The sequence below is a fragment of the Oratosquilla oratoria genome, chromosome 37 (assembly GCF_046742065.1).
Source record: "Oratosquilla oratoria isolate Oo_2021 chromosome 37, ASM4674206v1, whole genome shotgun sequence".
NCBI classification, from domain to species: Eukaryota; Metazoa; Arthropoda; class Malacostraca; order Stomatopoda; family Squillidae; genus Oratosquilla; species Oratosquilla oratoria.
Window position 1 is genome coordinate 30,255,048 of NC_134813.1, and position 27,236 is coordinate 30,282,283.

Below are 27,236 nucleotides of genomic sequence, written 5' to 3' on the forward strand. Positions count from 1 at the left end.
CTCCGGAAATGTATTCATAATCATATCACTCACCGCTCCATTAACACACTGAAAGACAACACACTGCTGCATGCCAGACCCCCTGATATCCACCCTTCTGAATCCTCTCTCCCACGAAAGGACAGAGTCCACTTGGCCAGACTGCGGTGCGGCCACCACCCAGCACTTCTAAGCTACCAGAAGAGGCTGGATGACCGCATTGTGAACAGCTGCCCAGGATGTAACACTTCACCCCATACCATACAACACATAATGGAAGACTGCATTATACACAATCATGCACGCAAACAACACAACATACACTCTATAAAGGATTTGTGGGAAAACCCAGTTTCAGCTGTAGCATTCCTTGGGGAGACGGGACTGCTCGGACAGACAGTCTAGGGAACGACAACAACAACAACCACATCAGTACAATGACTCTTACACAGGCATCATGAGGCGTGAGTGGGTACATGAGAATGCCAGTGTCGGCTTCTTGGTTATATATATTTTTCTGTATTTGTACATGAGTTACCCCTGGATTCTGTGAACTGGTCTGATCACATTTTCTGTGTTTATTATTACTCAGAGTAAAGAGAACGAGTAATACAGCAATTACTTTATATTTTATAATGCAAGTAGTGTCATGAATCGTATGAGCACATACAGCAACTGATGTGCATGAGAATTTGACTTGTACTGAAGTGGTTTATTGGCGACCCCTCCTCAAATTAAATAAAACAAGTAATAGCTCAATTATTTACAGGTAACCCGCTACAGACACCAGATTACCTGATATAACATTCAAGAAACATTGTGTTTATGTCTGGGCAATGTAGGATGAGATTTTCACTATCTTCTGTGTGGTGACTGCATCTGAGACAGCTTGCTTCTGTATCTGAATTGTGATTATTTCTTTTGTAATTGTTTATTTTCTTTTATTTTGTTGGAAAAAGATAGGTTAATATGTATTAGTGTTATAAGTTCACCTCTGAGGCAATTTTTATCTTCCATGAATGAGATGTAATTGGTGAACTGGGTAGTGTAATTTGAGTCGTTAGTTTGGTTTCCTAGATTAATGCTATGTGCATGTAGTGCCTATGCTAGAATTGTTGAAGCTCTGTGTATTTGATTGATATTTTTAATGATTATTTGTAACTGCACTAAACCAACAAAAACTCAATAGTATTGATAACTTCACTCATACGCTAAAAACTTAAACTTACTTCAAGAGAAAATCACAGATTTCTTCATCTGAATACCAGGGAGGAAGTACGTTGCCTAACTTTTGTCTGAAGGAATTGCCAATATAACTCTTGCAATGTGCTTGTGAATATAGACCTTCTTCCTGCAACTCTCTTAACATGACTTTCACTTTTCTGCAGAAGAAAATAAGCAGCATTAGTGATGAATTAAATTTACATACATACATACATATACCAAGGCTTTTTTCCCCTTTCAAGGGAGGTAGCCAAAAGAAAAAGGCATAAAATCATTCCCACCCATTCCATCCCTAAATACACTCCACTCCCCTTCACCCTTCCTCTTATCTTATAACCATCAAAACCTAGTCATCATCCTGTCCATCTTAGTACATACATATACCAAAGGCTTTTTTCCACCTTACACGGGGGGTAGCCAAAAAGAAAAAGGCATAGAAACCACTCCCACCCATTCCATCCCCTACATATTCCACTCCCCTCCACCCTCCCTCACATCTTGGCACCTCCTGGATAATGGGTCATCCCTGTATCCTGTCCACTGCCCTGGGCCAGAAGCAGATATGTATCTCACACAGCCCGGTGGTGGGGGAGAAGAATTTTGCTATTGTGTTCCAAGCATGCCATAGAAGAAAATTAAACGGAACAGAATGTAAAAAGTAAGGATCCCCTATTCTTTATTTTCCTCCAGTGAAAAGTCAAGACATACGAGGGTTTCGGAGGATTTCAGCCATGACCTTAATAACTGTATCATCCTAGTTGTAATATATGGGTCACTGCTTCTGACTCTGGGCAGTGGACAAGATGCAGGGATGACCCCTCATCCAGGAGGTGCCAAGATGGGAGGGAGGGTAGAGGGTGGAGGGGAGTGGAGTGTATTAGGGATTTAATGGGTGGAAATAGTTTTTATGCCTTGGTTTTTTGGCTACTTCCCTTGTAAGGGGGGAAAAGTCTTTGGTATGTGTATGTATGTATTATATGGGAAGGGAGCTATGCTCATGGTGACCTGTCCTTGTATCTTTCAGCATCAAGTTTGTTCTTAAATTCTTCTATAGTTATTGAATGTGTGCAGAGGAGGCACAGATGAATGAAGAAAGAAGGATGTTTGTGAGAAGGAAGAGTTATGTTAACACTGAAACACTTTAAGAAAACATGAGCTCAAGATTACCTGGTAATCTATTTGCCTAAAACAGAAGCTAATTCTAAAGCTATGTATTTTCAGGAAATATCCTGAATCACCTATCATGAGGATAATGAGAAAATATTTTGGTAATTATTCTATCTCCAAGATAAGAAGGAGGGAGGGAGGGAGGGGGGTGAATGGTAGAGGAGTATGTGGGATGGAATGGGTGGGAGTGGATTTTATACCTTTGTTTTTTGGCTACCTCCCTTGTTAGAGGGAGAGAGCCTTTGGTATATGTATATATCTCTGAAGGTGGAGAAAGAAGTCACGGGTCTAGTTCCGAGTTTCTGAGTTTATTCCTGACCGGTTTTGCTCTATGCTTCTTCATTCCTCTGAAGAAGCACAGAGCGAAATTGGTCAGGAATAAACTCAGAAACTCAGAACTAGACCCGTGACTTCTTTTTCCATCTTCATCAACTTGTCACAATGTACCAGTATGTATCTCTCTATATCCTAAAAGACTTCTTCCCCATCACAAGGCAGGTAACCAGCCAAGGTATACATCCACCCTCCACTCATCTGCATCCACCCTTTCAAAAAAGCTCTTGAAACTATGCGGATGAAGGATCATCCCTTTCCCCCATCCACTACCTGGACCAGAACCAATGCAGCAGGGCACAGCACCTCCACAGCAAGGAAATATGCCTGTAACTTTATGTCATACATCATGCCAACTCTTTTAAACAAGATTAAGGAAGAATACATGCAACTATTCTAGATGTTATACCCTACAAAATAAAGTCAGGAAAACTGCAAAGTAGATATAACTAAAATCTTCTTGAACAACATTTTCTTACTCTGCAAAATATGTGTCCTCTTTCCTTCCCTTCACAAGGTGGTGGTAGATTTCTTTGTCAGTTTTGTCTTCTAAAACTTTGAGAACCATGACTAGTGGCACCAAGAAATATTCCTTGTGCAGGACAAACTCAAATTTAGCCATTCCAGTGCTGAGGTAGTGGAGCACATTAGCAACTGTGGACTAAAGAATAAATACACATAAAATCTAGAATATGGATACATACATACATACATACATACATATAACCAAGGCTTTTTCCCCCTTACAAGGGAGGTAGCCAAAAAGGAAAAGACATAAAATCATTCCCACCCATTCCATCCCTGAATACACTCCACACCCCTCCACCCTTTCTCTCATCTTAGCACCTCCCAGATGATGGGTCATCCCTGCACTTTGTCCACTTGGATACTTTCTCAAAAACTTAAATTATACATACATATACCAAGGGCTTTTTCCCCTTTACGAGGGAGGTAGCCAAAGTCAAAATGCATAATTCCACACCCATCTGTTTCATCCCCACTCACTCCACTCCCAATCACCCTTCCCTCCCTCCCTCTTTTCTTGGCTCCTCCTGGATGACAGGCCATCCCTCCATCTTGCCCACTGCCCTGGGTCAGAAACAATGCAGCAAGACTCAGCACATCTACAGCAAAGCTGTTTCAATCAGCAATTGCCCCTCTCTGTCTCCTCATGCAGAAAAAGAGAAGATGGGGAGAAATCCCTTTGGGCTGCATCAAAATATCATTCACACATAACCACTCCCTAACCCACCCCCTATCCCCCATCCACTCCCTTCTGTGCTTCACAGCATCATCTATACGCAACCATTCTCCACTTACCCCTATTTTCTGTCTTCTCTCTTCCTTCCTCAACAGACATTCCTCTCTCTACCAATGCCCCTTTTAACCCCATCCATCCATCTCATCCTCAGTTGCCTCCTCCTGTTCCCTCCTTCCACCTCTATCTTCCACACTTCTTTTACTAATCTTTCTTCACTCATTCTTTCATCAACCCTATCTTCCAACTCCCTTTCCACCCCTGCTCTCCTCTTCACCTCCCCATTTCTCATTCTATCCAGCCTAGTAACCCATACTATACTTCTCAGACATTTCATCTCAAACACATTTAAACTCTTCCTCTCTTATGTTCCATGTCTCTGCCTCATAGTACAGTGCTGATGACACAATCACCCCTTCATACAATCTCTCTTAGCATCAATTCCCAAATGCTTATTTCTTATTTTTTTCTAATCCCCCAAGGCATTTACATGCTCCTCTCAATCTACATTCTACCTCCACCTCCATTCCTTCTTTTCCTGCCACATTCGCACCCAATTATCTAAAAGTATCCACTTGCTCCAGTCTCTCTCCTTAATACTCACTTCCAATATGCTGCCATCCTCTACCCTTGTACATCTCATCACCTTACTTTTATCAACATTTACCTTCAACTTCCTCCTCTTGCACACCTTCCCAAACTCCGTCACTATCTTCTTTAATCCCTCCTCTAATCCTGCTACAAGTGCAGTGTCATCAGCAAACAACAACTGGCTTATCTCCCATTTTTCTCCATTTTCTTTAACCATCTCCAATCCCCTGCCCATTACCCTTGCATTTACCTCCCACACCACCCAATCCATGTACATATTGAACAGCCATGGCAACATGATACATCTATGGTGAACTCCCACCTTTACCTCAAACCACTTGCTCTTTTCATTTCTAATTCTAACACAGGCTCTACTACTCCCTAGAAAATAATATCTAATAACATATCAACTATAAATCAGTAATGTTTACATACATTCACATAATGAAAAGCCTTTTCCTTCTTATAAGGTGGGTGGCTATACACCCATCCCAAAACTATCCAAAAACCCATTCATTATCCCTCTCATCCCTGTATCCCCACCACACTATTTAGGTCAAAACAATGCAGCAAGATGCAGCACCTCTACAGCAGGGCCTGACAACCTGAATTGGTTTACCTTCACAGTTTCATTAGTGACCTTACCCCCTCATCCTGACATATATATGGAGCAGCCTAGATACCCCTTTTGGCAGTAATTTCCTCTTCCATTTATAAGCACTTTCCATTCATATCTATTGCCTTCTCTCTTCTTCTCTCAACAGACGATCCTCTTATATCTAATGCCCCTTCACCCCATCCACCCACCTCATTCTTAGCAATTCATTCAAGTTCACTCCTTCCACTTCTGCTTTCTACACCTTTTAACTAATCTTACTTCACTTATCCTTTCTAAATTCCCAAACCATTTCACCTTTCTTTGATCAACCTTATCTACCAGCTCTCTTTCCATCCCTCCTTTCTGCCTCACCTCTACATTTCTCACTCTATCCATCCTTGTAACCCCACCATACTTCTTAAACACTTAATCTCAAACATATCTAGACTCTTCCTTTCTATTTTTATCAGTACTCTGTACAGTCCTGTGGATACAATCACTCTGTACAATATATTCTTTGCATTTAGCACTACCTACTTATTTTTCAGGACACTTCATTCCCTCCAGGCATTTACATGCTTCCAATACACTAATTCACCAACCCCACTCCTCCATTCCCTGTTACACAAGACCTTAAATACTTAAATCTCTCCACTTCTTTTAGCCTCTTTCCCTTCAAATTTACCTCCAACTGCATTATATTCAAACAAATTATACAATATAAACCTTCATCATTCTCACCTCATCACTTTTGATGCACCTTATCATGATGCCCTTGTCAGTAAAACTTTTATCTCTGTTCTTCCAGCCCTCTCTAACCATAGCTATTGGATAATTTCTTCTGTTGGCTACAAGCAATCTGTAAAAGGTAACACACATGTAAAACCAAGTGCTGAATAAAATAATTAGAATTAAAAAAAATATATATTATATTATCTTTATATCAATATACACTCTGCCTTCTATTTAATACATTTCAATCTTGTGATATCAAATCACAGTAAATATGCTGAATATACATACATATACCAAAGGCTTTTTCCCCCTACATGGGGGGTAGCCAACAAGAAATAGGCATAGAAACCACTCCCACCCATTCCATTTCCTATATATTCCACTCCCCTCCACCCTCCTCCCTCCCTCTTATTTTGGCACCTCCTGGATGACGGGTAAATATGCTGAATATATTATATTTATTGGAATAGTACCCCTCCCCATTTCCTTTTACATACACTCTATATACTATAAGGTGCTAAGATGAAGGAAGCAGTGAGTGAAGCCTTTGGTGACCAGGAGTATTTCATACATACATATACCAAAGACTTTTTCCCCCTTATAAGGGAGGTAGCCAAAAAACAAAAGCATAGAAACCACTCCCACCCATTCTATCCCTAACATATTCCACTCCCCTCCACCCTCTTCCCTCCCTCTAATCTTGGCACCTCCTGGATGATGAGTCATCCCTGCATCTCACCCACTGCCCTGGGTCAGAAGCAGTGTCACACGACACAGCATATCTACAACAAGGCCACTTCATTAAATCGGTGACCCCCTCTCCGTCCCCTCATACATACATATACCAAAGGCTTTTCCCCCTTTACAAGGGAGGTAGCCAAAAAACAAAGGCATGAAAACCATTCCCACCCATTCCATCCCTAATACACTCCACTCTCCTCACAGTGGGGAAAAAAAAAAAAAAAAAAAAAAAAAAAAAATTGACTCACCTGAGTACTCTGCAGGCACCATTGATGATGAAGTAACCCCCAGTCTCATTGACAAGCTCTCCATGTTTTACAAGCTGCTCTGGGGTCATATTGTGCAGGTGACACCGATTACTCTACAATATACATGCACAAATAATCACCTAAACTACAACAAAACTGTTGTAAAAGTCAAAATGCATTAGGTCCAAAGTTCTTGTTCTGAGAAAATGCATCATAAAGGTTGCTTAATCTGAGAAAATGCATCATAAAGTTTCAGCATTAATACATACATACATATACCAAGGCTTCTTCCCCCTTACAAAGGAGGTAGCCAAAAAGGAAAAGGCACAAAATCATTCCCACCCATTCCATCCCTGAATACATTCCAACCCCTCCACCCTCCCTATTATCTTAGCACCTCCTGGATGACGGGTCATCCCTGCACCCTGTCCACGGCCCTGGGTCAGAAGCAGTGTCGCAAGACACAACACATCCACAGCAAGGCCGCTTCATTAAATCGGCGACCCCCCCCCTCTCCGTCCCCCCATGCATAAAAGGAGAAGATGGGGAGAAATCCCTTCGGGCTGCGTCAAATTTTGCTCACACATACTACCTCACCCCCCATCCCCCCACCCATTCCACCTCATGCATCACAACATCATCCATATACAACCATTCTCCATTCACCCCTGTCTTCTGTCCTCTCCCATCCTTCCTCAACAGACATTCCCCTCTTCCCCAAAGCCCCCTTCAGCATTAATACTACTGTATATACTAGAAGACATATAACACTTAATATTTTGTTTTGTATGATTTCTGCATCCTTTTTTTATTTCTTGTGTATTCTAGTAAATCTAATTTGAGGTAGTTTACATGTATTTTTACATGGGTGATTTTTTTTTCTACAAGTTCTATGGTGATCTTTATTGAGAAGCAGTGGGTGAGCACATTGAAATGTTTGGAGAAGTTGTTTGTTAGTTGTACATGGTATCATATGTTGTCACCAATAATTTACCAGTGCCACTCATATATATATATATATATATATATATATATATATAAAATCAATCAGTCAATCAATACATGCTACAAAGCCCTCTGTGAGGGGCACTGTCCTAGCCTCCCAATAGGGGGGGGGGGGGGGGAGTGTGTGATGTTAAACAATATCATCATATATATATATATATATATATATATATATATATACATACACACACACACACACATCATGGGCTTCTTTCTTTTTATATGGGAGGTAGCCAAGTCATGTACCCATTCCACCACCCTTGTTTCCCTCTTATCTTAGTTCCTCGTGGACGAAGGGTCGTCCCTGTCTCCTGCCCACCGCCTGGGACAGAACCAATGCAGCAAGACACAGCACATCTACAGCAGGGCTGCTTCAATTACACAGTGAGCCACCTCAAGGTCCCCTCACATGGAAAATAGAGATGGGGAGAAATCCCTTCAGGGTGTGCCAAAATATCATCCATACACAACCATCCTCCACTCACCCCTATTCCTTACCTTGTACCTTATTTGCTCAATAGACATTCCTCTTTGGCTCAAAACCCCACTCACCCCATCCATCCATCCCATCCTCAGTCATCCCCTCCAGTTCATTCCATTCACCTATGCTTTCTATACCTCTTTTGCTAATTTTTCTTCAGTCACTGTTTCCATTTGTCCAAATCATTCCAATAATCTGTCATCAGCCCTTTCTGCCATATCCCTTTCTACCCTCACTCTGCACCTCACATCTTCATTTTTTAATTTTATATATAAATATATATTTCTATATATACACACATAAAACTTACCTTAACCATTATAGGCATATCTCCAAAGTTACGCTCGATGGCAGGCATAGCTCGTCCATTGCATGACCATTTCAAAACAACATTGATGATACCTTTGTAGGAGGTGCCTCTCTCTATACACTCTTTTGGGTATATATTTAAGTCTACTGCTTCTGCAAATTCTGTTGGAAGTCTTGGTCGACTAATATTCACCTCCTGAAATCAACAAGTCTAATAAAGTTACATAACCTATTTAGAACATGGTAGTGTAAACAGTTCCTTACTGACCTATTTTGGTGACAATTAATTAATGCAACACATAAAAGAACTCAGAGTTATTCCTAACGATGCATCACCAGCATGGTATCCAATAATTAAGAAAATAAACTAAGATATTCTACAAACAACCCAAACTACAATAATAATAAATGGCTTCACTTATCAGAACATGAGAAAGACCTTGACAAGATTACAATAGTTTTAGGGTCACACAGCACTCTTCACCATGACATTTCACTAATTTGTGACATTAATTATCTACATGAAAAAAAAATACACCTAGCCTTATTTGAAGTGACAATGGTTACCAAATTATAGTAACCATTTCATAACATACTATATTCTACAATTTAAGTTCTAGTCAAAAGACATACTAATTCAATATGGCCTTGATTATATTTTCATCTAACTTGAATATTCTATGAGAGCAATTGTTTTCAAATTAACAAATAGTTAAGATAAGACTTGTAAGATCCTAACATGGAAAACAATGGTACCATTTAAGAGTAGCAATCCCAATTTGAACTCACGCCTTTCCGATATAAACACAGTAAAATAAACTATTCAAATAAATTACCAACAACCCTTTGTTAGTTTGTATGTTCAAACTACAGTAATCTAGACGCTTGGTGTTATACTAGCTAGGTCAACATGAAAATGGAATTCTGATATTTGAGCTGAAGTAGTTCTCATGGGATGCAAAAAGTCGCTATGAGTACAATGCAATTTGAATTATCCATCTAGCTGTCCTAGTTCTCGAGATATTGCATTTTGAATTGAATTAAATCGGGCCTATTTTGTCCCAGGAAATCGGGCCGAAACGTGCGGTCTGACTAATTGCCGATCAAACGTAAACAATGATGGTTTTTACTGACAGGCACAATTTTATATAAAAATTTAGCATATGGTTGCATTATTTGACCTATTTTCTTTAAGATGTGTGATTTCCATGTAATTTGATCAAAGAATTACGTTTTTATCCTCTGCAAAATTACCCACCACAGCTACGAATACCGTCAAATTACATGAAAATCACACATTTTAAAGAAAATAGTTTGAATAATTCAACTATATGCAATCTATTACACTAATAACACAATAGTAACAAACTTAATAGTGTAGTTTGATCCATACCACCAGTGATCATAGATAGCGGGCAGGACGAATCGTAGCTGTGGTCCGTAATATTACGGAGGATAAAAACGTAACTTCTCTTTGATCAAATTACATGAAAATCACACATTTTAAAGAAAATAGTTCAAATAATTCAACTATAAGTCTATTACCCTAATAACATAATAGTAAGAAACTTCATAGAATGAAGTTTGATCCATACCACCAGTGATAGATAAGATGGCGGGATGGATGTTGACGTTGTTGTTATCCGATAATCCAACCCGATAGAAAAAAACTAATTAGTACCACCGATTTCTCAGCTCTTCCGTAACACGCTGCCTTTATTTTGGTATTAGAATAATCCGCGAGACTAGTAGTTTTCGTTCATTTTGGTCAGTTGCCAATACACTGAATTTATTTAGCTAATTTTTTACGCTGAAACATAAACCAATTTTCGATTTACTGCTGAATGCAAGCCGCCATGTTTATCTTATGTTTTTATGTAACGACATGTAACTGATGATGTAATTGTTTGAAATTTACTAAAATCGTAGTAAATACACTCGCATAACATTTGTATGAATGAAATTTCCCGCGGTATGTATTATGTAAATTTGGCCGTTTGCATGGCGTGCGCATAAAATGACGCGCTATTGTGCTCGTCATCGACGGTGGCGCCTCTAGTGGTGTTTGACCTACCTAGTTATACATAACATACTAATACAGGTTGTTGGTAATTCATTTTGATGTGTTTAGCACCAGCAGGAGTAGGGGGTTCCTTGACATGACCACAGCCAGGACTGTTACTCTTAAATTGTACTGAACAAATACTTTTGGTTATAAAATAAAGTAAAAATTTGTACTTACACTTATGAGAAGCATAATTTTGTCTCCATTTCCCAGACTAAATTCAAGTGGATGAATATTTTTGACAGCTCTCTGTAAGCCTTCCCCTACGAAGTAATTGAATGACTCAATATGTGGCGCTGCTAGTCTTTGCACCATCTGAAAATGTATTAAATATAATGTACATACGTTTTTTTATGTACAACTTACAACGTTCATTTTGCAGCACATCGTCATCGATATCAAGTTCAAGTTAAAATTCTTACCTCATTTTGTTTCTTTGGTATTCTACCAAATTTGGGATCTGTAAGATGTCTAAGTGACAACTCAATATTCTTATTGGACACCATTTTGACATAATAACTACTCTCAAACGAAAAATTCAACCTATGTTTACAATCTGCTTTCTACACGTGTTCAAATGTAAACAAATCTTACTGGATTCTGTTTTCAGAAACGATCAGCTGCATCTTCATCTAATAAATTAGTTTTATAAGTAGGTTTTTAAAGTTTAATATCAGCTATATTTGTAAATGAGTTAATCAATAAACTTATTACTCAGCCGTGTTGATTCCACTACTGAACAACAGTCTCCTGCAAAATTTTCAATGAATTGCACACTAACTGACCCTAGCTTATAATTTCTATCCATGTGTTTTAAAGGTACATGACGAACAGGCTTTCGACTCAGTAGAACAAACACCAGATATAAGTGTTATACGCAAGGTTGGTGCAAAAGAACAAATTACAATGGTTCTACTAAATATATGTATGTATATATGGATATTGTACTACTAAACTGGGGAGGAAAATGTTTGAACATCAATTATCATCTGAGATGTATGGATGACATTTTACAAGAGAGGATTTAACACAATGGAATATATATTAAATGCACACCCATATGCATCCATATACATACATATACATCCAGCGTTTCGAGATCGAGTCCCGCCCAGGGCTGAAAATCGAAACATCGCTACACTGAGAGTCAGCACTCCAAATCTGCTGGGAAAGGAAGTGTGTGTATGTGATTCATCATGGTGTTGGGCCACGTGTTGGACTCGTGATCGACAGCTATTACCCTCCCGGAAAAGAGCTCATATATGACCGATCTATGGGTACTGCTGTGACCTTACACGCACACACACAACCAACTCCCCGCCCACGAGAGTTGGAGTAACAACTCGCAACGCAGCGATGCTGAAATTATTTCAGCCCTTGGCGGGATTCGAAGCCGGACCGCCGTAGTGGCAGCCGGGAATTCTAGCCACTGCGCCACAAAGTGTTTGTGTGTGTGTGTGTGTTGATACACACACACACACACACACACACACACACACACACACACACACACACACACACACATATATATATATATATATATATATATATATATTGACTATATTATGACAAATAAGACTGAAGGTGGAAGAAGCAGACGAGGAGTAATGGGAGAATTTCATGTTACGTTTGAGTTGTTAGCTTTGTGATCAAGACCCTGCGGGTCGAAACGTTAAAGTGTGAAATTCTCCCATTACTCCTCGTCTGCTTCTTCCACCTTCAGTCTTGTATATTTATATACATATATATATATATATATATATATATGAATATATATATATATGAATATATATATATATATATACATATATATATATGGGGGGTGTACTCAGTTTATTTTATTAGTCGGATTTAATTCTCCGGTTTTGGACTTTACAGCGTCGTGTTCCTCGTCGCCATAAAAAATGTCAGAACATTTGTTCATGTTGTCTTCTAAAATTAGTCATCTCTTCTTGCAATTGTCTTTGTGTAAGATTTTTACTCCATCGCGATCTATGTTGTGTTGGTGTTCTGTGACGTGCAGTTGTTAATAAAATAGGAGCGGAAATAGGGGTAGAGGCGAAAGATCCAGATTTGAGTCGACATTCATTTCCACTCGAACGCAACTTTGATTCACTCGACTCGCAATGATTGATTTCTCACTTCTGGTGAAGCAAGGACTAATGAGGATGACTCAGTCGTGCAGGACTAAGAGGTCGATAGTAGAAGATTCTGTTCAGCCTATGAAGAAACTCTACATAAGTGGTTTTCAACATTTTCTACTCAATTTCCCTCGCTTTCGTGAATTCTCGATTACGTGTCGCTCACCTCCCCTTCATTTTTCTCCCAAAGCTCACCTCACAAAAAAGGTAAAAAAAATATATATATATATTACTGTGAATGGAAATAAGAATAAAATAGAAATAAATAACAGTGATAATGATAGTGATGATGATAATAATGATAATAATAATAATAATAATAATAATAATAATAATAATAATAATAATAATAATAATAATAATAATAATAATAATAATAATGATAATAATAATAATGATAATAATAATAATGATAATAATAATAATAATAATAATAATAATAATAATAATAATAATAATAATAATAATAATAATAATAATAATAATAATAATAATAATAATAATAATAATAATATAGTAATAATAATATTAATAATAATGATAATAATAATAATGATAATAATAACAGTAATAATAGTAATAATAATAATAATAATTATAATAATAATAATAATAATAATGATAATAATAATAGTAATAATAATAATAATAATTATAATAATAATAATAATAATAATGATAATAATAATGATGATGATAATAATAATAATAATAACAACAACAACAACAACAGCAACAATAATAATAATAATAATACATACATACATACATATACCAAGGCTTTTTCCCCCTTACAAGTGAGGTAGCCAAAAAACCAAGGCATAAATACCATTCCCACCCATTCCATCCCCAACACACTCCTCTCCACCCTCTACACTTCCTCTTATCTTGGCACCTCCTGGATGACGGGTCATCCTTTCATCTTGTCCAATCCCTGGGTCAGAAGCAGTGTCGCAAGACACAACACATCCACAGCAAGGCCGCTTCAATAAATCGGCGACCCCCACTCTCCGTCCCCCCCATGCAGAAAAGGAGAAGACGGGGAGGAATCCCTTCGGGCTGAGTAATTTTTTTCTCACACATACTACCTCATCCCCCCACCCATTCCACCTCATGCATCACAACATCATCCATATACAACCATTCTCCATTCACCCCTGTCTTCTGTCCTCTCCCGTCCTTCCTCAACAGACATTCCCCTCTTCCCCAAAGCCCCTTTTACCCCATCCATCTCATCCTAGGTCGCTTCCTCATGTTCACTCCCTCTACATCTGCCTTCCATACCTCTTTTACTAGTCTTCACTCATTCTTTCTATGTGTCCAAACCATCCCAATACTCTTCCATCCACCCTATCTCCCGACTCCCTTTCCACCCCCGTTCTCATCCTCACTTCCTCATTTCTCACTCTATCCAGCCTAGTAACCCCTACGATACTTCTCAGACACCTCATCTCAAACACATTCAAACTCTTTCTCTCTTCCTCTCTTATGTTTCATGTTTCTGCCCCATACAGTGCTGTCGGCACAGTCACTCCTTCATACAACCTCCTCTTAGCATACGTTCCCAAATGTCTATTTCTCATTATACTTTTTAATCCACCAAGGCATTTACTAGCTTCTCTCAATCTACATTCTACCTCCACCTCCACTCCACCTTTTCCTGCCACATTTGCACCCAAATATCTAAAACTATCCACTTCCTCCAGTCTCTCTCCCTTAATGCTCACTTCCAGTCTACTGCCCCTTTCACCCCTTGTACATCTCATCGCCTTACTTTTACCCACATTTATCTTCAACTTCCCTCTTTCACACACTCTCCCAAACTCTGATAATAATAATAATAATAATAATAATAATAATAATAATATTAATAATAATAATAATAATAATGATAATAATAATAATAATGATAATAATAATAATAATAATGATAATAATAATAATAATAATAATAATAATAATAATAATATTAATAATAATAATAATAATAATGATAATAATAATAATAATGATAATAATAATAATAATAATGATAATAATAATAATAACAATAATAATAATAATAATAATAACAATAATGGTAATACATTCATACATATACCAATGGTAGCCAAAATCAAGGGCATAATTCCACCCCCACCTATTTCATCCCCACACACTCCACTCCCATTCACCATAATAATGATAATAAAATGTTGATTAAGAGAAACCCTTTGCTTTATTGCAAAGATGGCAATCACAAACATCTTATTATTTCTTCTGCCAAGACAGAGTGATTTTTTTCAGATTTTTTTCATATAAAATAGAAATGTATGATTCATAACAGCAGGCCATAACCCCCGTGATTTTTGTCATGGCTCCATTGGGGGCAATGGAACCTAGATTGAGTACCACTGTTATAGGTACTAGATGGTTGAATAAATCTAAATTAATCACAAATAAATTTCAGTTTTATTAACACATAATCCAACTGGTATTTAAAAACCAGTGACATATATTCACCAATTATATAATCGTATGCAACACAAGAATGTTGATTACTAATTCTTTATCGAATGTCTCGTTCGAAAGGAAACATTAAATTGTGGACAAACATCGAGGCTAAACTCTTCAGCAGGGAATTACTCTATTTCTGCTGTCTTTGGTCTCCTTTCTGGTACATAACATAAGTCGATCCTTCAAGTTCAAAATATTTCCGAGTCCATCGATAATATTCCAATGTTTACTAAGAATCAGCTCCATCTCCTCTACGTCGTTGGCCCAAACGAGAACGTCGTCTTCCATCTTAATGTGAGAAAAGTCTGGCAAAGGAGTTAACATGGAGGCTGAGATGTCGAATGCCGGGTTATCCTGTCAAGAAGAAAAAAAAAATCTTTTATCTTACACAAACCAAATTAACATGGGGGGGACGGAGAGGGGGGGTCGCCGATTTAATGAAGCGGCCTTGCTGTGGATGCGCTGTGTCCTGCGACACTGCTTCTGACCCAGGGCAGTGGACAGGGTGCAGGGATGACCCGTCATCTAGGAGGTGCTAAGATGGGAGGGAGGGTGGAGGGGTGTGGAGTGTTTTCGGGGATGAAATGGGTGGGAATGTTTTTGTGCCTTGTCCTTTTTGGCTACCCCCCTGGTAAGGGGAAAAAAAGCCTTGGTATATGTATATATGTATATATATATATATATATATATATATATATATATACTATATATATATGTATATATATATATATATATATATTAATTACGAAGAACCCACAGTCGGAATAAAAGGAAACTTAGAAGAAAGTATATTTTCTTCTAAGTTTCTCTTTATTCCGACTGTGTGTTCTTCGTGATTATTGTTTACAAATGTGCTACTACATTTTATGTAAGTGATATATATATATATATATATATATTTATATATTTTTATGTATATATGTATATATATATATATATATATATATATATAAAGTCTTTCTAGTATCAGTATTTTCAAGATTTCTGAAAGTTTGGCTCCGAATGTTGGAAATTTCCGACAAAGAGAACTATCTGTATAGCTGATACATTAAAACTGTGCCATATCAACTACCTCTCATTATGCATGAGAACATATACCTTCTGTCGCCAGGCGATTTTATTAATCCTGAACAGAGAAAGGTTTAAACACATATCTATTAACCATTCAGCTGCATATAACGATTTATACTGTTATATAAGTACATATAATACAGTGTATATAGACTTATATAAGTATATGACGACTCTGGATGTCACCAGGGAATTTTATTCGGCCGAGAGAAACCCACTACACAGAAAATGAGTACAAAAGTCCAAATGCACATTGGGATGTTTAAGTCACCCGTACCTGACCCATGATGTATTGGAACTGCAAGTATATATAGCTTTCGTTGGACTATATAGTCAATAAGTTTCTATATACAGTAGATCCCTTTCATATATGTATATATATATATATATATATATATATATATATATATATATGTATGTATGTATGTATACAGTTACAAATTTGTAATAATGCTACAATAACGAAAGATATATTCATAGTTCTGGTAAATCTTAGATTCATTGCATCAGGTAAAGAATCACACACGCGCACACACACACACACACACACACACACACACACACACACACACACACACACACACATGTAAATATATATATATATATATATATATATATATACTGTATATATATACATATACTTGTTTAATTATATATATATATATATATATATATATATATTTTCTATTTTAATCTATTCTATTCTATTCTATTCTACTCTATTTTATTTTATATTTTCTTACGGAGAAATGATACGTCATCGGTTTCGTCAAGTTCCCGAATAGGTGTTTCGGGAACATAAGTAGAGCGTTGCCCTTAACGTAGACTTCCGTGAGGTGGACGTTGGCTCTCATGTCGGGCAGGCTGGTCAGCATGTTCCAGTGGAGGTAGACTTTGTTGAGGTGAGACAGAGGCTGCAACATGGCTTTCGGCACCCCGGTTAAGTGGTTCCAGTGGATATCCAAAGTATTCAGGTTTATCTGTCGATATGGGAGGAATCCACTATAATATGATACGCATATTTCATGCTAAAATTGGTAAATGGGATAAATTCATCTACGGAATTTTAAGTAATAAGGCAGGGAAAGGGACGCTGGGTAATGAGACTATATTCAAAGTACACACAGTTTGTTCATTTTCGTTGGAAATGTCTCTCGAGTCGACATGACGTCACGTCGCGCTCATAAGCACCGCCTCTTTGCATGAGGAGAAATTTTATTTCGATTTTGGGAGTTAGGTTACGAAGGAATCTCATTGGATCGATATTTGAGGCTTCATTTTCTTATCAAACATTTTTCCTCCCGTTCATTTCACCCCTTCATTTCAAATGAAGCTACTGTCGTCACCAAAATACTGGACTCTTTGCAACCAAAGCAAACGGGAACTTACCAAATTGGATATAGTCGCGTCTTGGAGTTTGATAATTTCGTTCTTGCCAAGGGAGAGGAAACGGAGAGAGGTGAGGTTCCACAGCTCAGAGGGAGGCTGGATCAGCTTATTGTAACTTAAATCCAAGTGCTCTAGGCTCTCCAATCCTATGGATAAAGCCAGTAAAGTATTCATTTAGACACAACAGCTGGTAATTCACGAAAATCACACAATAAGGAAACAAATCAATAGCTGAATAAATGGTTAATAAAAAAGAAATAAGATCTATAACGTTGGAAACAAAAAAGGTAGGGTAAGGACTGGAAGGGCAAGGGAGCTGGGAGATAATTTGATGCTATGTGAAGAATAGAAAGGGATTTACGCTGGTATTCTTAAAAAAAAAAACTTGAAAAGCAAGGGAAAGAAATATCTGAGGAGTTTTCATTCTTAAAATTTCTTTCCACTCGTGAAGGAAAAAGTCTTCCCTTGACAGACGTACATTATTGGAAAAGGAAAGAAATTTCTAAGCCACTCCTTCAACATTTCCTTGGTAATATTTTTGGAGGGTGTGCGGACCAGGTTTCCACACTCGACTCCCTCTCTGCCAAAGGGGAACTACAAAAAACAGAACAAAATTATTTACTGATAATCAGAATAAGAACCTTTGATTATAGAAGAGGCTATTCAAATAATCAACAACCACGTGGAAATAATTAAAGTAGCTGCTTATTGTTCCTTCCTCAGAAAAGGATATACGAAGGCAAATAGTACCAAAGAAGGAGGTTTTGTTCAACGCGTAAAGACAATACGATACCATTGGATGGGGTTAAATCCCATCTTTATATGAGATCCAAACCCACAAGAATTAACTTTACCATGGAAGGCCCCTTCACTGATTGTGCTGATTTTGTTGTGGGACAGGACAAGACTCCGAAGATTCGGAAGACCAGCAAAGGCGTTCGCGTCGATGTGACTGATGCCGTTGAAGTCTAGAAAGATCTGTGGATGTCAAAAGCCCACAGATTATAAAAGACTCTGTCCCCAACATATAAAGGATTAGAAAATTATTACAAAGGCGGAGCATGCCGACAGGAGACCTTTAGGTCCATAAATAGGTCGGATGCGAAAAATATATATATATAATAATAATGATAAATAAATAAATAAATAAATAGATAAATATACAAACAAATATATATATATATATAAATAAACAAAAATATAATGATATAAATAATAATAAATAAATAAAATAAATAAATGCATAGGTATAGTTAAATAATCAATCTATCAATAAATCAAATCAGCCATCCTGAGTCCACTGCTGAACAAAGGCCTCCTTCATAACATTGCATGACTCACACGACCAAGCCATCCTCTGCCACGCCACTCCTGCAAACTTCTCAATCTCGTCTCTCCACCTGTCTGGTCTCCCTCTTCCACGCTTCCCCTCTCGCGGCATCCATTCAGTAACACACTTGCTCCATCGCTCATCAGTCGTTCGCACTAACTTACCTGCCCAATTCCACTTCCTCTCTTTTACTGCTTCCACAATATCTTTCACTCTAGTCTGCTCTCTCACCCAACTTGCTCTCTTTCGCTCTCTCAGCGTTCTTCCTATCACTGATCTCTCCATTCTCCTCGGTGCTGTCCTTAGTTTTGTTCCCACTGCCTTCGTTAGTTTCCAAGTCTCACACCCGTAGATTAATTATTGCTGGTAGAATGCATTGATTGTAAGCTTTACGTTTCAAACATAAAGGTAGAGAGCTCTCTACCTAAATAATAAACAAACAGGTAAATATTAGATAATAACAGATATATAACTAATAATGAATGTGAATCAAACAAATAATAATAAACAGACAAATGTAAATAATACAAATAAACAATGAGAAAGAATAAAGTATCATATCTGTATGTGGGTTGACCTACCTCAGTGTTTCACAACCTTTTCTGGCTTGAGGCACCTTTACCAAGCCTTTCAGAAGTCCCCGGCACCCTTATTAGAAAATCTAAACTCTAGTTTGTCAGTATTTTGTTGATTCAACATCAGTGTAACAAAAGTTTGTCCCTGGATAATATGAAAATACTCATCTTTACACTGATGCTGCTTTAATGAACAAAAATGGATGACAGAGAGAGTCGGTAATACGAAAATTATTTTTGCCCTGAATTTTGGCGGCACCCTCAGTTGATCTCACGGCACTCTTTGGTGCCGCGTGTGGCACACCGGTTGGGAACCACTGGTCTACCTTATGGTTGGTCCGCACACGCATACATATATTCCCTTTTTTCTGGTCTAAATACCATTATTATATCACTCTTTGTTCTTCCAATGTGGGAAGTCCTATTTTCAGTTTCTCGTTGTATGTCTTGACAGTAAGGCTTTGGATAATTTCGATTCCTGCCTGCCCTTTGTATTCTCTTTATTATTATTATTGTTATTATTATTATTATTATTATTATTATTATTATTATTATTATTATTATTACTATTATTATTATTATTATTATTATTATTATTATTATTATAACTAATATTATTATCATTATTATTACTATTATTATTACTATTATTATTATTATTATTATTATTGTTATTATCATTATTATTATCATTATTATTATTATTATTATTATCATTATCATTATTATTATTATTATTATTATTATTATTATTATTATTATTATTATTATTATTATTATTATTATTATTATTATCATTATTACTATTACTATTATTATTATTATTATTATTATTATTATTATTATTATTATTATTATTATTATTATTATTATTATTATTATTATTATTATTATTATTATTATTATTATTATTATTATTCTATTTAATGTGGTGACCGCACAATTACTGCATACTCCAGTTTGGGTTAAATCTAACTTTTTTTTTTTTTTCCTCTCCTCCTCAGCCATGTAACAAAATGACAATCTCATATCCATCAACAACTTGTAAGTCTATTCCATAGTTCTCTCTACACGACTTTCGCGACAGATCATCACCCCTGATTAAAATCCTTAAATCCTTTTCTTCCTTTGCCATCGCCATTAATTCATTGTGTGTGTGTGTGTATTTACCTAGTTGTATCTTACGGGAAGGGGAGCTATGCTTGTGGTGTCCCGTCTTCATATCTCATTTTATCTAAACTATTTTTAAATTCATGTATTGTTTTTGCACACACTACTTTCTCATCTAACTTGTTCCAACTGTCTATTACTCTGTGAGGAAAGCTGTTCTTTTTCACATCTCTTATATAGCTGTCTTTCTTGATTTTCTTTCCGTGTCCTCTTGTATTTCCATCATCCCATTTTATTAGATCCTCTCTATCAATAATTTCCATGCCTTTCATGATTCTGTAAATAGCTATCAAATCTCCTCTCTTCTTTGCTCTAGTGTCTGTAGCTCAAGTTTTGCTAGTCTCTCTTCATATGATAGTTTTGAGAGTGTTGGTGCTAATTTTGTAATTGCTCTTTGTATTCTTTCAATTTTTTTTAATACATTTTTTTGTACTTGGTGACCACATCGTTGCTGCATATTCCAATCTTGGTCTTATCAGAGTGATTAGTATTTTCTTAACCATTTCTTCATCCAGATATGTAAATACCACATTGATTGTTCTTATTAAATTGTAAGTTTCTCCAAAAATCTTATTTATATGTTTCTCAGGTGACATATTATTCATAACAATGACTCCCAGGTCCTTCTCATTTTCTACTTTTTTATACTTTCTTCTCCCAATTTATATGATCCTGTTATTCTGTTTTTGCTTTTTCCAAATTCCATTATACTACACTTTTTAGTATTGAACTCCATCTCCCACTTCTTACTCCATTCCCATACTTTATTGAGATCACTCTGTAGTGATTCACAATCTTCTTCCATGTTCACTTTTTTTTAATAGTTTTGCATCATCTGCAAAGAAGCTCATATAACTTTCAATTTCTTCATCCATATTATTAATATATATAGCAAACATTATTGGGGCCAAAACTGTTCCTTGTGGAACACCACTTATTACTTCATCCCAATTAGAGTGTTTGTCTCTTATCACTACTCTCATTTTTCTTTCTTGCAAAAAGTCTTCCATCCATTTAAGCAGTTTGCTCTGTATTCCTCCTTCGGTTTCTAATTTCTTAAGTAACTTCTTATGTGGTACTTTGTCAATAGCTTTTTTTAGGTCTAGAAATGCACAATCAGCCCATCCATCTCTTTCTTGTATTATATCTATTAGCCTTGAATAGAAACATTAAATTGGTGACGCATGATCGTCCTTGTCTGAATCCAAATTGCCTTGGATTTAGCACGTTGTTTTTTTTCTTCTAAATATTTTACCCATCTACTTTTGACAATTCTTTCAAAAATTTTTGCTATTGTACTTGTTAGAGAGACTGGTCTATAGTTGGTAGGGTCTTCTTTATTTCCCCCTTTATATATAGGTACTATATTTGCTTTTTTCCAATCTTTTAGAACTTTTCCTTCTTTCAGGGAACTGTTTATTATGCTATGTATTTTGTCTGCCAGTTCATTCCCGCATTCTTTCAAAATCCAGTTTGCTATTTCATCTGGTCCATGCTATTTTCTGACATTAAGATTACTCAAGTGTTTCATTATTTCATTCTTTATTACTTCTATTTCTTTCATAGGGGGTACTTTCTCTTTCCATTCGATCTCTTCAGGTTATATGTTCTCCCTTGTAAACACAGATTTAAAATGCTTGTTCATAATTTCCGCCATTTCTATTTCCTCTGTGTATTCAACTCCTTCTTGTCTTAATTTCTCCAAATCTTGTTTGTTTTTCAGGTTGTTGTTTACAAATCTGTAGAATGGTTTTGGTTGATCTTTACATTTTTCAATTACATCTTTTTCATACTTTCTCTTTTCCTCTCTGCACACTTGTACATATTTTTTTCTATAACAAGTATACATTTTCCATTTTTCAGGCCTTTTGTCTTTCTTACATCTGGTCCAAGCTTTATCTTTTTTGTCTTTTAACTCTCTACAACTTTTTCTGTACCAGCACTTTATATATTCTTTTTCTTGTTTTTGTCTTGGGACATACTTTTCCACTCCTTTTTTGTAATTTTTTGTCAAAATATTCCATTTCTCTTCCACTGTTGTATCTTCTTTGTATATTTCTTCCCAGTTTTCTTGTTGAAAGAATTCTCTTATTCTATCAAAGTTTATTTTTTCATACATCATTCTTCCTTTTCTATAATGTTCATTTCTTTTCATGTATTTTTTCTCATTTAGTTCCAGTTCAATCAATATGTGGTCACTTTTACTTATTGGTGTTTTATATTCAATCTTTTCTACTATTTTAGGTTCAGATGTGATTATTAGGTCTAGTCTCGATGGTTCTTCTTCATTTCTATACCTAGTGTTCTCCTGTATCCACTGTGTCATTGTATGGTCAATAATCATCTCGAGTAGAACATTTCCCCATGAGCCGTCTTCACCCTTTACTGTCATCTCTTCCCAGCAGACTTCTTTGCAATTAAAGTCGCCCATCATAACTATTCCTCCTCCATCTTCCATTATCTTATTTAATGTTATCTTTGTGTCCTCTAACATACTTTTATGTTCACTCTCTTCCCACGAGGCTGTTTTTGGAGGCACATAATGTATCACGAACTTTCTGCTTATATTATTTCTGTCTTCCACTTCGATCATAATCATCTTTATTCTTTCCATATGTGACACACCTCACGTTTATATCTTTCTTAGTGAGGAACATAACTCCACCCCCTTGTTTTGTCTCTCTGTTTCTAATCCAATAATTATATGCATCATGTCCTACACTGTTGGGTGGTAGTGGACCTTTTAATTTCGTTTCTACAATTCCCATTATGTCCGGTTCTTTTTCCTTCAGATAATCATTCAGCTCATTCAATCCTGTTATTAATCCATCTATATTTGTGTAAGACACTTTTAGTTTTCTGCCACTTCCATTGTATTCTCTGTTTCCCTTTTGTTTTTCTCTAGTATGTCGCATTTCCTTACTTTCATATTCACTACTCTCCAATAGAATTTCTCTTTTTCTGACTCTGTTCTGTTCTCGTTTTTTTCCTTAGCTTCATGTCTTTTCATTTTTTCCTCTTCTCTTTCCTCTTTATTCATTTCTCTTTTTATCCATACCTTTTTATATTGTTCACTTGCTGCTAGTTTCCTTGTTTTTGCTAAGATATTCTCTGCCGTCGTTTGTGACCTAAATCTAATCTTAATTGGTCTGGTCTTATCTGTACTATACTTCCGAGTCTATAATCTCTTAAATTTGTTTCATGATTTCAGGTTCATCTTCCTGAACTAATTCTAGTAAACTGCTTACTTTTTCTTTTTCCTCATTGATTCTTGTGGTTCTATTTAGGTTATATTTCTCTTCCATTCCTAATATAATTCTACATTTCTTTTTATCTGCTAAGTCTCTTACTATATTCTCCTTCTGTTTCATCACTTTAATAACTGAGTCTTCAGTTTGTTCTTTCATTTGCTGTTTTATTATGTCAGTAAATGCAACTTTACTGTTTCTTGGATTTTTTTCCAACTCTGTGCTTCTTTTGCTATGGCCTCTTTATTGTCTTTATTATTCCTCTTTAATTCCTCATTCTCCTCTTTTACTTCTTTTAACTGTCTTTTTAATTGTTCTGTTTCTTTAGTTAAGTTTTTGTTCACCTTCTCTAGTTCTTCCAATTTTTCAACTCTCTGCGCAATCTTTGCTATGTTACCGAACCTACTCTCCCAATGTTCGGTCATTTTTTCAAGTTTTTCCTCTAGTCTTGCTAATCGGGGGAGGTTGGTATCCCCCCCCCCCTCATTAAATCCCTGGAAATTATTATCTTCACCTTCCATTGTGCTGCTCTTATCTATATTTCTAATCTTTACATTTTTGTTAATCCCTTCTCCAAAATCATCCTCGGTCCTTCTCTTGTTTTACAAGACGCCTGGCCTCCTGGACCAAATCCTCCTCTTCCTCATTTCCTTCCATTTCCCTCAGTAATCCCTCCCCTTCTCCTTTTTCCTCACCTTCCCACTACACCACGAGCTTTCCCCTTCCCTATAAATACAATAAGGTACTTCCTTGACGTTGAGATCCACGTAGATTTCGCTTTTTCTTCGGAACTCCAATTCTCGCCGTCCATCCGACGAAAGTGTGTGTGTGTGTGTGTATTCACCTCGGATCTGCTGCAGTCTCTGTCGAGACAGCCAGACACCACCCTACGGCAGTGAGCTCAGAGCCCCTTATTAGCCGATCTCTGGGTAGGTCTGAGACCACTCCCCCCCCAGGTGAACAGGGGCTACACGTGAAAGGAGACAAACCCAACTTATCTCCGCCCGACCGGGGAATCGAACCCCGGTTCTCTGGCTTGTGAGTCCAGTGCTTTACCAATCCGCCACCGAGCCGTGTGTGTATTTTGCTCTAGTGTGTGTAGTTTAAGTTTTTGTGTCTCTCTTCATATGATAGTTTTGAGAGTGTTGGTGCCAGTTGAAAGTGTGTGTGTGTGTGTGTGTGTGTGTGTGTGTGTGTGTGTGTGTGTGTGTGTGTGTGTGTGTGTGTGTGTGTGTGTGTGTGTGTGTGTGAGTCAAAACGGGGAAAAGAAAGAGATCACCTGAGTGACGTCATCAAGGAGTGACCAACACTGGGTCGGTACCACGTCGAGTTTTCCGTCGTTAACGAACTCGCAGTCGACCATCGACCCTTCGCCGTGCCCTGGGAAGAATGGATCCGTGTCTTCTCTATGCGTGCACGGGCATTCGCCCGAAGCGCCCCTCGCAATCAACACCTGGAAACAAACAGTCACTACAGCGTCCATTTGTTGTTGTCGTCGTCGTTCATTTCCCCCGTTTTCTTCACTCCTCCCTTCCTCCCTCCCTCTTTCTCTCAGTCTTATCTCTATCTACCTATATCTCTCTCTCTTTTTCTCTCAGCTGACCAGTAATGCAGAACACAGAGAAAGGGATGTACAATCTATCCATTAATGCCCAAAACCTGACCTAGGGAGGTCACCTTTGTCTATCTACATGTCAAGGGCTTTTCCCCTTGTAAGGTAAGTAGCCTGGTCACCTCTGTAGCTGTTGAATATAGGTTCAGTCGGAACACTAATGACCCATTAACCCAGTGTTGGGCAGAGAGCAATTTATGACCATTTGGAGATTTTATTCCGATAAGCGTCAAGTGCGTTTATTCTATGCTGAAGAAAACTGCCCGGTAGTGTTTGAAAACATGTTTATTATAATTGTCTCGCTTAACTCCTTGTGAGGCCCATAATGTTGACATTTACAAACGTTCCTCTGATTAACATCATACGACTTCCGAAACTCAGAGGCATACTAATTCACTCTTGGAAGTTCTTGTTACCCACTCCCCACCCCCCAGGATAGATGCCTAACGCCCTGCCCCCAGACGGTTTGATGTAGTGACGAGGCCCTTTCGCCCCACAGAAACTTACTCCAATAAAGGACAACATCCACTTTAGGGGATTTTATTCGGCTTGCAAAAGACACTTTTCACTATCTTAAAGAGCGAGGAGAAACAAGAATGTTAATAAGTGGATGTTTACAGCATTTTCTTGCGATTTCATACAACAGACGTATTGCTCCGATCTTACTCTTAGGTGACAGGGTTTTCCCTAACCCAAACAATCACTTGGTGGAAAATATATTCTGTAAACAATCAGATAACAAATGAATGTTTCAAAATTCCGCATCTGGGTCGTAGCCTACCAATAAAAAAAAACTCTTCCCCGCTAATGGCCTATTTCAGAAAATTTCAACAAAACTCGAATGTAACTTATAAGGTTATATATTCTGCAGATGTATCCTTCCATTACTTGCACGAGTGGCTGTTTTCCAGTAGGAAATAGAAAGACGATCACCGACGCTTATGAATTACTCCGTACTAAGTCTAATTTTGTATGGAACTATTAAGTAATTTACCTGATGGACTCACCTGCACAAAGACCAAGACAAACAATTCTTTCATGGCGTCACGTCGGCTCGAGATGCACTGGTGAATAACACTTGCTGCATTCTGATAACATGGGACATGGGCGTACGCGACGCGACTCGCGGGTGCGCACACACACACACACACACACACACACACACACACACACACACACACACATGAAGACGGGACACCACGAGCATAGCTCCCCTTCCCGTAAAATACAACTAGGTAAATACACACACACACACACACACACACACACACACACACACATACATATGACTCGGTGGCGCGGTTGGTAGAGTCCCCGACTATCACTACGGCGGTCCAGGTTCGAATCCCTCCCAGAGCTGAAATAAATTCAGTAACACTACGCTTCGAGTCGTTACTCCAGCTCTCGTGGGCGGGGAGCTGCATGTGTGTGTGCGTGTAAGGTCATAGCATTACCCATATATCGGTAATA

The 27,236-nt window shown here is 37.4% G+C and overlaps 2 protein-coding genes across 2 annotated transcripts in view; both read right to left on the minus strand.

The window, feature by feature from the left end:
• Polr1B (RNA polymerase I subunit Rpl135) overlaps positions 1–11,340 on the minus strand; it is a 58,510-nt gene extending 47,170 nt beyond the window's left edge. The window contains exons 1-7 of the mRNA XM_076175418.1: positions 11,157–11,340; positions 10,912–11,049; positions 8,671–8,865; positions 6,875–6,987; positions 5,892–6,009; positions 3,183–3,364; positions 1,209–1,361 (exon numbers count right to left, since the gene is read on the minus strand). Of these exons, the coding sequence (XP_076031533.1) occupies positions 1,209–1,361; positions 3,183–3,364; positions 5,892–6,009; positions 6,875–6,987; positions 8,671–8,865; positions 10,912–11,049; positions 11,157–11,240 (983 nt within the window). The 5' untranslated portion in view covers positions 11,241–11,340. The remainder of the gene's footprint in view (positions 1–1,208; positions 1,362–3,182; positions 3,365–5,891; positions 6,010–6,874; positions 6,988–8,670; positions 8,866–10,911; positions 11,050–11,156) is intronic.
• A 3,967-nt stretch (positions 11,341–15,307) lies between these two features.
• LOC143019618 (uncharacterized) lies at positions 15,308–26,903 on the minus strand. Its single transcript, XM_076175419.1, has 6 exons — positions 26,774–26,903; positions 25,434–25,607; positions 18,686–18,809; positions 17,832–17,977; positions 17,186–17,422; positions 15,308–15,725 (listed from the first exon to the last, which is right to left on the minus strand). Exons 1-6 carry the CDS (start codon positions 26,804–26,806, stop codon positions 15,486–15,488), a joined length of 954 nt encoding a protein of 317 aa, XP_076031534.1. The 5' UTR covers positions 26,807–26,903; the 3' UTR covers positions 15,308–15,485.
• Positions 26,904–27,236: the final 333 nt, after the last annotated feature.